This window comes from Mesocricetus auratus, unplaced genomic scaffold, assembly GCF_017639785.1.
Source record: "Mesocricetus auratus isolate SY011 unplaced genomic scaffold, BCM_Maur_2.0 Super-Scaffold_6730, whole genome shotgun sequence".
Lineage (NCBI taxonomy): Eukaryota > Metazoa > Chordata > Mammalia > Rodentia > Cricetidae > Mesocricetus > Mesocricetus auratus.
The window spans coordinates 54,398,693-54,411,921 of NW_024429184.1; the positions used below are offsets into that span (position 1 = coordinate 54,398,693).

At 40.3% G+C, this 13,229-nt stretch overlaps 1 protein-coding gene across 1 annotated transcript in view; it reads left to right on the forward strand.

The window, feature by feature from the left end:
• Window positions 1–13,229, forward strand: part of LOC101839185 (28S ribosomal protein S28, mitochondrial) — a 114,864-nt gene that overhangs the window by 32,929 nt on the left and 68,706 nt on the right. The window contains exon 2 of the mRNA XM_013110901.3: window positions 3,275–3,456. Within this exon, the coding sequence (XP_012966355.1) occupies window positions 3,275–3,456 (182 nt within the window). The remainder of the gene's footprint in view (window positions 1–3,274; window positions 3,457–13,229) is intronic.

Sequence of the window (13,229 nt, forward strand, 5' to 3'; positions counted from 1 at the left end):
TGTGCTCTTACCTTGTTGTCTACACATCTCTTCCTCTAATTGGCATAGGTGGAGCTTGTACTTCAGGGGTTCTCTCTTTCTCCAATTGGTATAGTGGGGGGCTGTGACTCTGCTGAGTGTTCCTTCAGGTTCAAACAGAACAGAACCTCCGGTGATTGTTCCTCCTAGTGGAAGTGGGCCAAAGCTGAGGTGGTTGTTCCTTGAGGTGCAGGTGGGGATACAGCTCTGGTGATTGCTCTTCTAGGTGTAGGTGGGGCTGAGAGTCCAGTGGTCGCTGTAGTAGCAGTGGATGCTGGCTGGGACACAGGTGCTCTTTCCCAGAGGAACTTCTTGTGATAGTTTCTGGAAGCCACTACTGGATGCTGCTGCTGTTGTCTCGTGTCTGACTCAGTGGTCGCTCCCTGCTCTGGGCCCTGAGACTCAGGCCTCCCTCCCTGAATGAGCTTTATGATGATGTTTTTCATCACTCAACTGAGTTCTACTGTCTGTGAGCTGTGTTAGCATGCAGGGAGCTAAGTGTTGGTTCAGACACTTGAAAACAGGACTACCAGAATGTTGTCAGAATGTGCTGTGGGAGTTGCCATATTTTGATACCTTTAGAAATCACTTAACAAATAAATGGTTTAGGCTCTAGGAAATCCTAGATGGTTCTAGACTATGGTTTTTATCTGATTATCTAAAATGACTTTCAAAAGTCAGTGAGTGATTATAAATACACAGTTTAAGAATAAATTTAGATGTTAACCCAGGGGTCTTATGCTTTCAGGAAGACCACTTCATTCATTGACGACATTTGCCCCCATTGTAAAATGTGATAAAGGCAAAGGTAGCAGAAGAGAAAGAAATATTTCATTCTTCTTTGATTTAAAATGGACTTTTGGAAAAGTGTATAATGGAATAAATATTTTAAAACAGATTTACTAAAACTCTCAAGGGATTTTTCTTTATTTTCACTTATTTGTGTGTGTGCATAGCTTGCCTGTGGAGGACAGAGGGCAAGTTGCTGGAGCTCTCCTACCAAGTGGGTTTTAGGAATTGAACTCAGGTGTCAGGCTTGACAGCAGGTGCCCTTACCCACTGAGCCATTTTGCCACTCAAGGGAATCTTTATTAAATAGTCCAATACTCTGTCTTCAAAACCCAAGGGGAAGTGCCACTTGCTGCCTCACTGCTCTTAGTCCAGACATCTCTTCATGTTGGTGAAGGGGATTGTGCATTTTAGGAGTGGACCTTAAGTACATGTTTAACTTTTGGATCCTCTTGTTTTTGCTTGGGCTGTGGCTTTAATGAACCAGCTGAAAAAAATTAAAAGAAGAAACCTAGTAGGGATCAGTGGGGTGGAGGCCCTCCTGGTTACAAGCACAGTGAGACCCTACATTGGTATCTGTCTGGTCTTCCCAGCTGCTCTGGTGGTGACTGCTGTGGGTGGCTTAGTGGCTTCCAGCAGAGGAACATGGTGGTTGTCTTGTTTCTTCCCCTAGCTTGCTTAGTGTGACTCTGCTCTATTCAGGGCTGGGCAATGTTGAGCCTCTGGGATAGTGGTTCTCAACCTGTGGGTTTCAACCCTTTTGGAGGTATAGAATGACCCTTTCACAGGGGTCGCTGAGACCACTGGAAAACATAGATATTTACATTACAGTCACAACAGTACAAAATTACAGTTATGAAGTAGCAATGGAATAATTTTATGTTTGGGAGGTCACTGTATTAAAGGGTTGCAGCATTAAGAAGATTGAGAACTGCTGCCCTAGGGTATGACTTTCCCTCTTTCCCTTTATTTCAGCAAGAGTTCCTTTTTTGTTTGTTTGTTTTCTAGACAGGGTTTCTCTGGGTAACTGTCCTGGCTGTCCTGGAACTCAGTTTGTTGATCAGACATCTGCCTGCCTCTGCTTCCCGAGTGCCAGGATTAAAGGTATATGCCACCACTGCCTAGCAAGATCCACTTTTAAGATACGTTTTTGGGGAGCTGAACTGAGGAGTCATAGCTGGTGAGATGATCTCCTGGCTACTCCTGGTGTTCAGATCTACTGATGGGTTTTGGCTTGTATTGACTTTGTGTGCTGAGGAGTCCTTCCCAGTATGTTATTACCTACTGTGATAATCCCTCTCCCTCCCCATCCACACATGCACACTTGAGCACCTGAGGGACTCAGCATCAGTCAACTGTCTTGTCCATTTTCCTCGGAAGCAGAGCTCATAAAATTATGGTCCATGAATCAAACTGAATACCTTGGGCATGTTTTGTCTCATTTATAAAATGGAGTGTGTATTATTTGTTTGCTTGTTTTCTTCTTCAACAAGTATGCATGTATGTATTTTTAAAAGGCGGAGTGGTGGCTCTTCCTACCATACTGGCCTCTTATTCTTCTAGGGTCCCTCACAGGCGCAGGCATTTGAGATAATAATCCTCAGAGTAACACATTAAAATTCTGTTACAAATGTGGTTGTGTAATTGAAGATACATGCCATTGAATGATTAATAATCCTTGAGTAATATGTAAAACCAATTCATAATTCAGGATGTAGGTAGGTAGAGGTAGTCACATCAATTTATTACTGTCCCTCTGTAATTTGTTCTCACAAATAGAAACCTGGTACTTATTTTGCACCAACATCCATAAACACATCCCATATTCAAATTAAAGATGACTAGAAAACACAGGTTTGTATTCAGATTTCTAAAGAAGCATGTCTGACAAACAGTTGTAAGAGTAAGGAAATACCTTCACAATATCCCATGTCCAGCTTTCAAGCAGATACCTGTAGAAGTCTCCTGAAAAGTTTACAGTAGAAAAGAGAGGCTGTTTTCCTTTTATATCAGAAAAACAAAGAGGGCTGTGAATACCAATCCAAGTTGTCTAAAATTATTCTATAACAAGGACTCATGTTCAGACTGATTTTTGTGATGAAGTCACTCTCTCTGGGCTAGATGTTTTTTGTAGATGGTCAGTTCTGGGAGTGAGGTCAATGTGGTCTCTTTGAATGTGCTTCAAGAGCCCAGGATCTGACAGCACTGCCCCATGTCCTGCTTGCTCTCCTTACCTCTCTACCAGGCCTTTTCCTCTTGTTCCTTTGTGAGAAAGAAAGGGACGAAGAGGAAGTGAAAGTATTACTGTCTTAGGGGGCAACCTTCCACTTTCAGTGCTGAATTAATCATGCACCGTGTAAGTGTACAGAAAATTGGTTTTGTGAAATTTCCTCTTTAAGCCACTGTTCAACTTACTCTCATCTTTTTGGTGGATTTCATGTATATAAATATTTCTTCTCATATTTAGGAATCTCCAAAAAATGTGGAATCCTTTGCCTCCATGCTGAGACACTCCCCACTGACACAGATGGGGCCTGCCAAGGACAAGCTGGTCATTGGACGGATCTTTCATGTTGTGGAGGATGATCTCTACATAGATTTTGGTGGCAAGTTTCACTGTGTATGTAAAAGACCAGAGGTGGATGGCAAGTAAGTAGAATCATTTCTAAGTGGCTTTAATGTGTTCATAGGAGTAGGGAAATGACTGTCATTAAATTGCTTGTTCTGCCATCATAAGGGCCAGAGCTCCAACCCTGGAACCCCCACAGAAAGCCAGGTGTGGTACATGCAGTTGTAATCCCAGTGCTGGGAGGCAGGTGGATCCCTAGGGTTCACTGGCCAGCCAATATAGTCTAGGGGAGCTTGAGGCCAATGAAAGACCCTGTCTCAAAAAAGAATACATGATGGACAGTGCCTAAGAAATGACATCCAATGTTGAGATGTTGACTTCTGGTCTCCATTCACTTGTGAATGCATACCTCCCCCTTGTGTGTGTAGTTATAAAGGTTGATGTACCACAAAGGTTTTGTTGAACACAGGTGATTTTTTTTAATTAACTTTGTTCTTTGACAATTTCATACATACATGATACTCCTCCCTACTCTCTTATCTCCCTCACATCATGATGGACACTCTCCTCCCTGTACGACTCCTTCCAGGTTCATGACCTGGTTGTTGATTGACTCATTAGTTTAACTGGGATCATCAATGTGACCACTGAATTGGAAGTACACACTGGAGCCTGGGAGGGTCACCAGTGGGCACAGACCATAAGCAATGACTTCCCCTTCCCTGAGTCTGTTGGCAGATAGTTCAGTAGTGAGAGACAGATTCTGTCAGCCTGTCCTCCGTTCATATCCTTGCCTGGTCGTTGATGAGCTCATTTTGCAGATCTAGTGCAGTCACCGCAGCTTCTGTGAACCCTTGATTGCAATACCTGTCCATGGTACTTTGTAGCTCTTCTTCCTGTCTTCTGTCTCTTACAGTTTTCTGCCCCCTCTTCTGAAATGTTCCTTGAGCCTTAGGGGGCATGGTATAGATGTCTTTTAAAGACTGTGCCCTCAACCATCACTTATTCTCAGAGCCTTGTGCAAACAATGTGGTAATGCTCATGGGAGTCAGAAATAGGGTTCCTGGAGGAAGCTGCTTATCTGCACCGGTTGAACCGGCAAGCTCTGGATTTAAGTGAGAGAGTCGGCCTCAGTAAAAAAGGCGGAGAGTGATCAAGGAAGGCACATGGATAGGGAGACATTCAAACACACACACCCCGTGTGCAGGCATACTAACAGAAAAGAAGTGTGTGCCAGGTTCATGGCACACACCTTTAATCCTAGCTCTTGGAGGCAGAGACTGGTGGATCTCTTCCTAGTTCTAGGCCAGCCTGGTCCCCATAGAGAGTTCTAGGCCAGCCAAGGTTACATAGTGAGACCCAGTCTTGAAAAGAAAGAAAAGATGAGCTGGGAGATGGCTGGATAGTTAAAGCACTTGCTGAACAAATAGCAAACATAAGGAACAGTGTTTGATTCACAGAACCTGCATAAATACTGAGTGGGTGGTGCGGCTTCTGCCTGTAATACTGACATTTCAAAGGTGGAGACAGAGGATTCCCTTAGTAAGATGACTAGCTAGACATCAGCCTCTGGCCTCCACATATACACACATGCATGAACACCTCCAATACACACATACCCATACACACCCAGATGCAGGCACATGTGCACATGCTGCCTTGTACAACACACACAGCACATATACATGTGAAAAAGAAAGAATCAATTGTATTATAGAAGCAAAGAGTCTAAGAGAGCAATTCTAAGAGGTAGTTAGAAACTCCGGGTGTTTACAAGTGCAGGTAGTAGCTGGGCTCACCCAGTTAGGATCACAGGCTTGTTCTACCTGACAAAATCAGTGAAATGCCCATTTGTTTTTCCCATCAGTGATATCTGAGAGACTACTTAACGGTTTATTTCTGATTTTAAAAAGAGCCTCAGCTTTGCCAGTTTCACATTACCAGTTTGGTATCACTAAATGTATATCCGGGAAGATGTAGACAGTGGGCTTTCACAAGGTAGTTTGAACCTCTCCAGTACACCTCTGTTTCAGCTAATCAGATGTCCCCTCTGTTTCATTAAGCTGAGTGGTGTAAGCCACTGAGACCTAGGGGACAATGAACTTCCTTCACTCCCTGGAATGGGGAGTGATGGCTCGGGCAAATGTAAACATACATACAAACCCAGTCCAAAGTAGTAAGACCAAAAGAAACTCCAACATGGGCATATGTGCAGTCGAGATTTCAACACTGTGCTGTGTGTGCGAGCTTTACAGGGTGGCTGAAGGCTTAGTCTGCATATAAGCATTTAGAACAAGGATGGTGTCGGGAGGCAGGTGTTCCTCTTGTTATGTGGCTGTTATTGAAATCTTATGGAGGGGCAGATGTGGATATCTGTTCTTTAAAGCTGTCCCTGCTAAGCCTATCTGTAGATAAAACTGTTAGTAGATAGTTTCCTACTCAGTCAAGTTTATTGTAACTTCCAGATACCTGAGATTCTTTTGCATCTTCTGTTCGACGCACAGTCTTGTTATGTTGCCCTCACTGGCCTGGAGCTTGGGCATTCCTGCTTCTGCCTCCCTCCTGAATGCTGGGATTATAGGTGTATACATAGCACTATATCTGGCACTTTCTCCATAAGGATTGAATTTTTTAAAAAATTTAATAGATAATTCTTTATGAATAGTGGTTGGTCTTTTTTCATTTAGTTAAAATTTTATATCTGTTTTGTCACTATGTCACTTTCTTGAACATAATATTTCGAATGCCTTCAGGATATCTAGAATAGAAAATTTCAGAATTACAGATTTGATTCTTGTTCCTTATTGTTAAATTGCACATTTTTAAATGTCAGTATTTGAGATTAGATATTCTCTTATGTGGACTATAATATGTTTTGGATATTCTTTATAATGTAGCTTTAAATAGTTAAATGTTAGAATCTATTGCAATATTTACTAACCCTTAGAATTTCATTTAAAACTGTTCACACACACATTAGTATAGATTCTTAGAGAAATAACTGCACATGTAGACCCACCACCATCTGTCTTCTAAAGTAAAATCAACTACTTAACAAGTCTTTTGGAAGGAGATGGGATAAGCAGTTCACAGTGCTTTTGCAATTCAGATCTCTAGTGTTTAGAGCAGTTGCTGTTTTCCTTCCTTCCTTCCTTCCTCCTTCTCTCCCTCCCTCCCCTCCTTCCTTCCTTCCTCCCTCCCTCCCTCCTTTCCTTCCTTCCTTCCTTTCCTCCCTCCCTTCCTTCCTCCCTTCCTTCCCCCCTTTCTCCCTTCCTTCCCCCTTTCTCCCTTCCTTCCCTTCCTCCCTCCCTCCTTCTCTCCCTCCTTTTTCCTCTTTCCCTCCCTCCCTTCCTTCTTTCTGTATGTAAGTGAGGTAAATATGTGCATCTCTTGGTTCTATAGTTACCTACAGTAGATATTTCTCAGCTCCTGCTTAACAAACCATCTGTCCAGTATCTAGAAATAGCTCCTTAACTTCCAAACTACTGACAAAATTAATGCATTTATGAATGAAGATCATGAAGAAGGTTGTGCAGGGGTTGATATGCTCATTTGTATATTCATCTAGTCATTTATACTTGCTAGATCTCAGTGTGCCACGCACTATTGACAGGGCTAGTGAAAAAACAAAGCAAAACAAAAATCCCACACCTTTCTCTGTCCTTGTGAAGTAAAGATTCTGTTTAATGGGGAAAAGGAATAGGTAGTATGTTAGCATATAAATTAGTTTTAAATAGCAGTACCCTGCAGATGGAAAAGGAGAATATGGTGACAGAATGCAGGTGAGTAGAAAGTAATAGAAAAGCCCTTTGCCCACAGCCTGTTTTGACATAGAGGAGAAATGCCGTCAGAGGACCTTTTTTAAAATGAGGAAGCAGAAACTGAAGCTTACACATGGTTCCCTCTTCTGTGGACCAGAAGTGATAGATCTAAGTGCGTCCAAGGAGTAGTTCAGTTCAGTCATAATTTAACCTGGAGGCTTTGATTATTTTCTTCTGCTGTCTACAATACATAACGTGGTTTTTAAGAGAGAAACTAAGCTAGGATGTTCGTTGTCCAGCTTTCTTTGTATCATGATGTTTTTCTACTGTCCACAGAGTATTGATTAAATCTCTTATTTTGTATGTGTAGAAAGTGTAGGCTGTTCCTAAAAGTCGTCAGTTTATTATAGGTTTACATAGGTGTCTGTCACTTAAGCTTTGAAAGTACTGTAAAAAAATGTAAGACCAGTGTAATTACTGCTTCAGTCATGTTTCATTCCTATTTGTATGCAAAACAAAATGTGTGGGTGGAAGCTTTCGAACAGTTGTTGGTCTGACCGTGGTCACTGCCAGGAAGATGGTCTCACTGGAATGAGCAGTACTGAGGTCCAGCCTGGCAGTGCCTCTCCTCTGTTGTCCCTGTATGTTTAGATTATGGGTTTGAAAGATCTTTGCATTCCACCGCCATAGTACCAGACCTCTGATGGACAGTTTCTGAGTGACCAAATCTTGTGTTATGACTCATTTGAAGTCACTATAAATAGGGCATGCATATTTATTTACTATTCATCAGCTGTATCCTGACCTCTTCTTTTCTTTCAGTACTTTAGGAATCATGTTTTATCTTTATTCAGACTTCATTTCTGCAGGCCAGGATTAATTTGGGCATGTACATTAGATAAATGCTCTACCACTAAGCTGCCCACTAGCCTGCCATTCAGAAGTTTGTGTGGTTGAGTACATTCTAATTTAGGACATTTTAAAGAATGGGAAGATACAGTGAAAGATAAATAAAAGCTAGTTAAATGTAAGTTTAGGTATATGTTTAATTTCTTTGTCATTATTTTAGTAAATACATTTAATGATATTTCAGACTTAGAAAAACTGATAGTGATTGCAAACAATTTGATGACTTCAGTATTTCTGTTAGCCATACGGCCTTTAATAAGCTCCATAGTGTTTGTTTTGCTCTATTTGGGCTATTGTCTTGTTTCTTGAGACAGGGTCTCAACTATAGTCCTGTTAAGCCATGATCCTTCTGCTTCAGCCTCCCAATTTCTGAGACTACAGGTATGTGTCACCAAACCTGGATTTAGCTGTGTGTATGTGAATTTTATTTTTTAAATAAATGCTTTCCAATTTTTTAAATAAATGGTTTCTAATCTTTGCACCAACAAGTTCTAGAAAATTTCAGAAAGACTTCAGAAGTTGTTTGAGAGTAGTAGAAAGTGCTAAGAAAGGAGTCACTCCCCGTTCTCAGCAGTTCCGAGTTTGTCCTTTGGAAGGTCAACCAGGGTTCTTACCTGCCAAGTCCCCACTATCTCTTTTCAAGTTGTTCTTATCAGAGCTAATCCTTTGCTTTTTTATTTGCTTGTTTGGCTGGTTTGCTTTTTGAGATAGGGTATTTTTAAGTAGCTCAGGTTCACCTAGAACTCAGCATAGTCTTTTATGCCTCAGTCTTCTCTTAAGTGCTGAGATTACAGGTGTGTGTCACCATGCCAGCCATAAGAGCTAATTTTCATGTTTTTAAAAGACCCCAGAGTTGATTTTCCTAAAGAACTGATTGAGCAAGAATATTTGTAGGTTGAGAAGCAAAGTTAAGAGTGGTATTACCTCTATAATTCAGCACTTGGAGCACTAAGGCAGGTTAAAGTCAGTCTGATGTATATAGTAAGTGCCAGACCATACCAGCTACAGAGTAAGGCCTTCTCTTAGACTTCTCTCAAGGAAAAGGTTTCTCTTTACACTCCCACTCATACATACACACAAAAGATGAAAAAAAAAAAAGATGGTAAAAATTGGAAGGTCTTGCTTTGCAGATGTCTTTCTGTCTGGTTCTCTTTCCAGTGGTGGCCCTGACAGGCTTAAGTCTTACAGTATAGGCAAGGCTAGGGAAAGAAGGTGGGCCAGAGCTCTACAGTGGACCTTACTCAAACAGAAGGTGTGTTTAAGTTGGTTTGCTTTTGCTTCTCATCCTTATAGCATATCTGTCTCTTTTGTCTGAGTCTCCTTTTGTTCCTCTGTGACCAGAGAGTTGCAGCCCTGATTTAGACAAAACACTTTTTCAGTATTTGCCTACCCTTTAAATAGATATTTTTCTTATGTCATATGCACACAGTGTATACTCATATTAACAGGTTTGTCCCAATGTCAATAGCTCACAAAAACAGAATGTAGGCAATATTATTGCTGTTCTCCAAATGAATGAAATGACTCTCTGGGCATAATGTGCTGTAGTTACACAATTAATAATTAACAAGGAAGAGCTTCAGCGTAGGGCTCTGTGTTAATTCAGGGCCTGTGAGAGTTTTCTGTCCAACTTTGATGCTTTCCAGATCATGAAACACAAGATTATTCACATGTTATCAAAATTTAGTCTCACCTTCGAAATACTTTTCTGCTAGGGACACTGAAAACAGTGCATTAATGAGAAAGGGAGATGCAGATCTGTTAAAGAGTACAGAGTAGTTTGCTATAGTATTCTGTCCAAGTGGCCACGGTTGCTGTGGTCTAAGAGTGTGTGTGTGTGTGTGTGAAAATTCAGATGTTAAAACGTGATCACCAGTGTGATGCTATTAGAAGGTTGATCGGGCTATTGATAAGGGATTAAATTATGAGAGTGCTTCCCTCATGAGTAGCATTAATGCTTTTGTAAAAGAGGCACTTGAGAGCTTCCTTGATCACTCCACCAGTTGAAGATAGATTCAGTGTTCCAGGGCTTGGCCTTCATCAGACACAGACTCAGCTGCTTCCTTGCTGAACTCCTTAACTTTCAGATCTCTGAGAAATATGTTGCTGCTGTTTATAAGCTGCCATTTTTCTGAGGCTTCGTTGCAGCATCCTAAACTGACTAAGACAATAGTATTCCATATTTGATAGTGTTATCACCATTACGGTAATGAATAGGGCCCAGGCTTTTTAGAATAAATGGAGATTGTAATTTTAGTGATGACAATAGTAACAGGAATTAGTTATGTTTAACAGTGATTGGTAGCTGAAGTCAGCATGGCTCATGCTATTCTGCTGGGAACAGAAGTCCTTTGATATACATACTACTTATTAACTTATAATTCTTTGGTGATTTTATAGAATGTAGCGGCTTTGCACTTCATTGGATGTAAAACTTAACCTTTTCTGTTTTTTAAGTCTCAAAGTCATACTCACAAATATGAATTTATATATTTTATTATCACCCAGATACCATATAGAATTACTGCTCAGTAACCACATAATCCCCAGTTGTATAGTTTTGTTTCAACTCCCCTTTTCTGGTGTGATGCCCATTTCTGCTCTCAGATCTCAGACTAGGGGTCGGTGTTTCCATTGCTTGCATCATCAGAGAGGCTATTACTGTTTTTCCTATTCCAGTGTGCTAAAACCTGAGAATTTGCTATGCTTAAAATAAGAACTGCTACTTAGTAAGGACCCAGCATGCTTTAGCACATGAGCTTCAACATGTATTGTGACAGTTTCTCAACTCCTTTAGCTTTGTTCTCATTGGCTTCTGGGAATACTTGATGTCACCAGATAAGTAACTTCCTAATGAGTGAAGTGTGGCTGCTGTGGGGTTTTCCTCTGTTCACTGATGCCATTGACAGGAATTGTCACATATTAGAGCAGTGTCTGTTGAACCAGCCAAGGTGCTGAGTGTTTGGGACATGAGCATTTGTCATGGTAGAAACTTTAACACCTTCAGTATAGAATAGTAGGAAAAATAAGATGTGATTATTGGATTCTAGATTGTGTTTGAAGAAGTGAAAATTCTTACAGTGAACTTGTAAGTAGATCATGAAATTCCTTTAAAAAATTGTTAAACCTAAAGAAAGCTTTCTGATGTTGATTAATTTGGTTGCTTTGGAATATACCTGTAAAACATTTATTTTTAAACAAACAGAACGTAGTATAATTTTTCACTGAGTCCAGAAAACTTTACGTGTATAGCTAGTAGAGTAGTGTGTCTCGACTCCTTTGGGGTCAAAGGACCCTTTCACAGGGGTTAAGACCATAGGAAAACACAGATAATTTACATTATGATTCATAATAGTATCAAAATTACAGTTATGAAGTAGCAATGAAATAATTTTATGGCTGGTGATCACCACAACATGAGGAACTGTATTGAAGGGTGGTAGCATTAGGAAAGTTGAGAACCACTGTATTAAAGCTACCTCAGTGTTATTAATGCTAATGATACATGGACTAAAGATAAGATCTGCATCTGGAGAGTTGATTCAGTCCATGGTACAGAGAATAATGGCATATAAATAACACCGTGTTCATTCTTTTCACTGTGTTCTTTAGGGATGGAGACTAGGGGTCAGTGTTTCCATTGCTTGCATCATCAGAGAGGCTATTACTGTTGAAATTAGTGGGAAGTATGGGTGAGAGCAAGAAGTTGGTTGCCAGAAAAGAGAGCCCATGTTTAGGAACCTCGCTGGTTTAGCCACTCTGGGTTAAGGAGATATGATAGGAAAGGTGGCAGGTGGACAGAATCTGGGTTTTCAGTGATATGTGTGCTGTTCTAAAAAGCATGGCTCCATCTGAAAGGGGACAAATAGCCATTGAAGTATTTTAACAGGTTACATGGATCGCATTTGTGTTTCAGTGAAGAGGTGTGGAGTGTACTATGAAAGAAAAATGTTAGAGTTAGGTCCCTGAGGAAACGGTTAGAAAGAAATGATGTCAGTGTGAATAAAGCCTGCTGGTGGGGAAACAGAAATTCCTCGGCAAAGTAGGGAGAGATGAGCCTGTTGTTGATACAGGAGGCAGAGGCTGGGTTTTAAACAGTGTTCTAGTTCAGATGTGACTCACGAGGTAGGTAGCTAGTGTGTTGATTGTACTGGGAAGGTAGAGCAGAAGGATGCTATTTTAGACATTTCTGCCTGCTTGCTCACATTGAGATCGATTTGATTCTCACATTCTCTTTCTCATTCTTGGGCATTCAACTTCTGAATAGTTACCAGGCAAGGAGTGCTTCTACCTTTACCAAAATACAGAATCTCCAGTTTATCAATGCTTATTGATTTGTCAAATTCTTGAAACCTTTTCATTTCATTGTTATATTTTCATTTTTCAGGAATTGCAAGCATTTCTGTAAAAAAAAATCATCCAGCTCAGCTGTATAAGTAAAAAATCCTTTTATTTATTAATGTGTAAATACGGGTTATATCTCTTAATGCATTATCTCTACTCTGGCATCTCTATCACAACACACATGATTGACAGCTCTGAAAATCGAAGAGTTTCAAAACAAGCATGATTGGCAGCTCCCAGGTAACTTGCACGTGCCCTGAATGTTATTTGTACTTTTGTTTGACACTGGGGTGGAATAAACAAGCTAATTTCCCAGTCTTTGTTTCTATTTCAGGTTATGAAATATATAGGGTCAAATAGAGAGTGGAATATATAGTGGATGTTTCAAAAACTAAAGTTTTCAAGGTGTATTATTGGTAAAGAGAAAATAAATATTTGAATTGAGTCTCTATTTCAGAAGAGAAAGAACACTGTAAAAGTGTGTGTGTGTGTCTATTTTTGCTTAGATTGGTGATTTAGACTTCTCCTGTGAGCTAGCCCTTCTTTAATATATCTATGGTAATTTAATATATCTATGATAATGTAAAAGGGTGTGTTATGTTTATCTTTAAATAAAAGACAATAGTTATATGAATTTATATGTTCACATGTGGTCAGATTGTGAATTATGATCTTTTCTAGAAATGTCCAGCTTGGGAAATATGTGGTGTAGACTGTGCATAGTATTAGGAGGTTCAAGTTTTTCCTAGTTGGGATGCATATCATAGAAACTGCTTTTGGATTTTGCTCTGTTGGCGTGGTTGTTACAGATTGTTTTTGTGACTACCAGAATTGTTGCT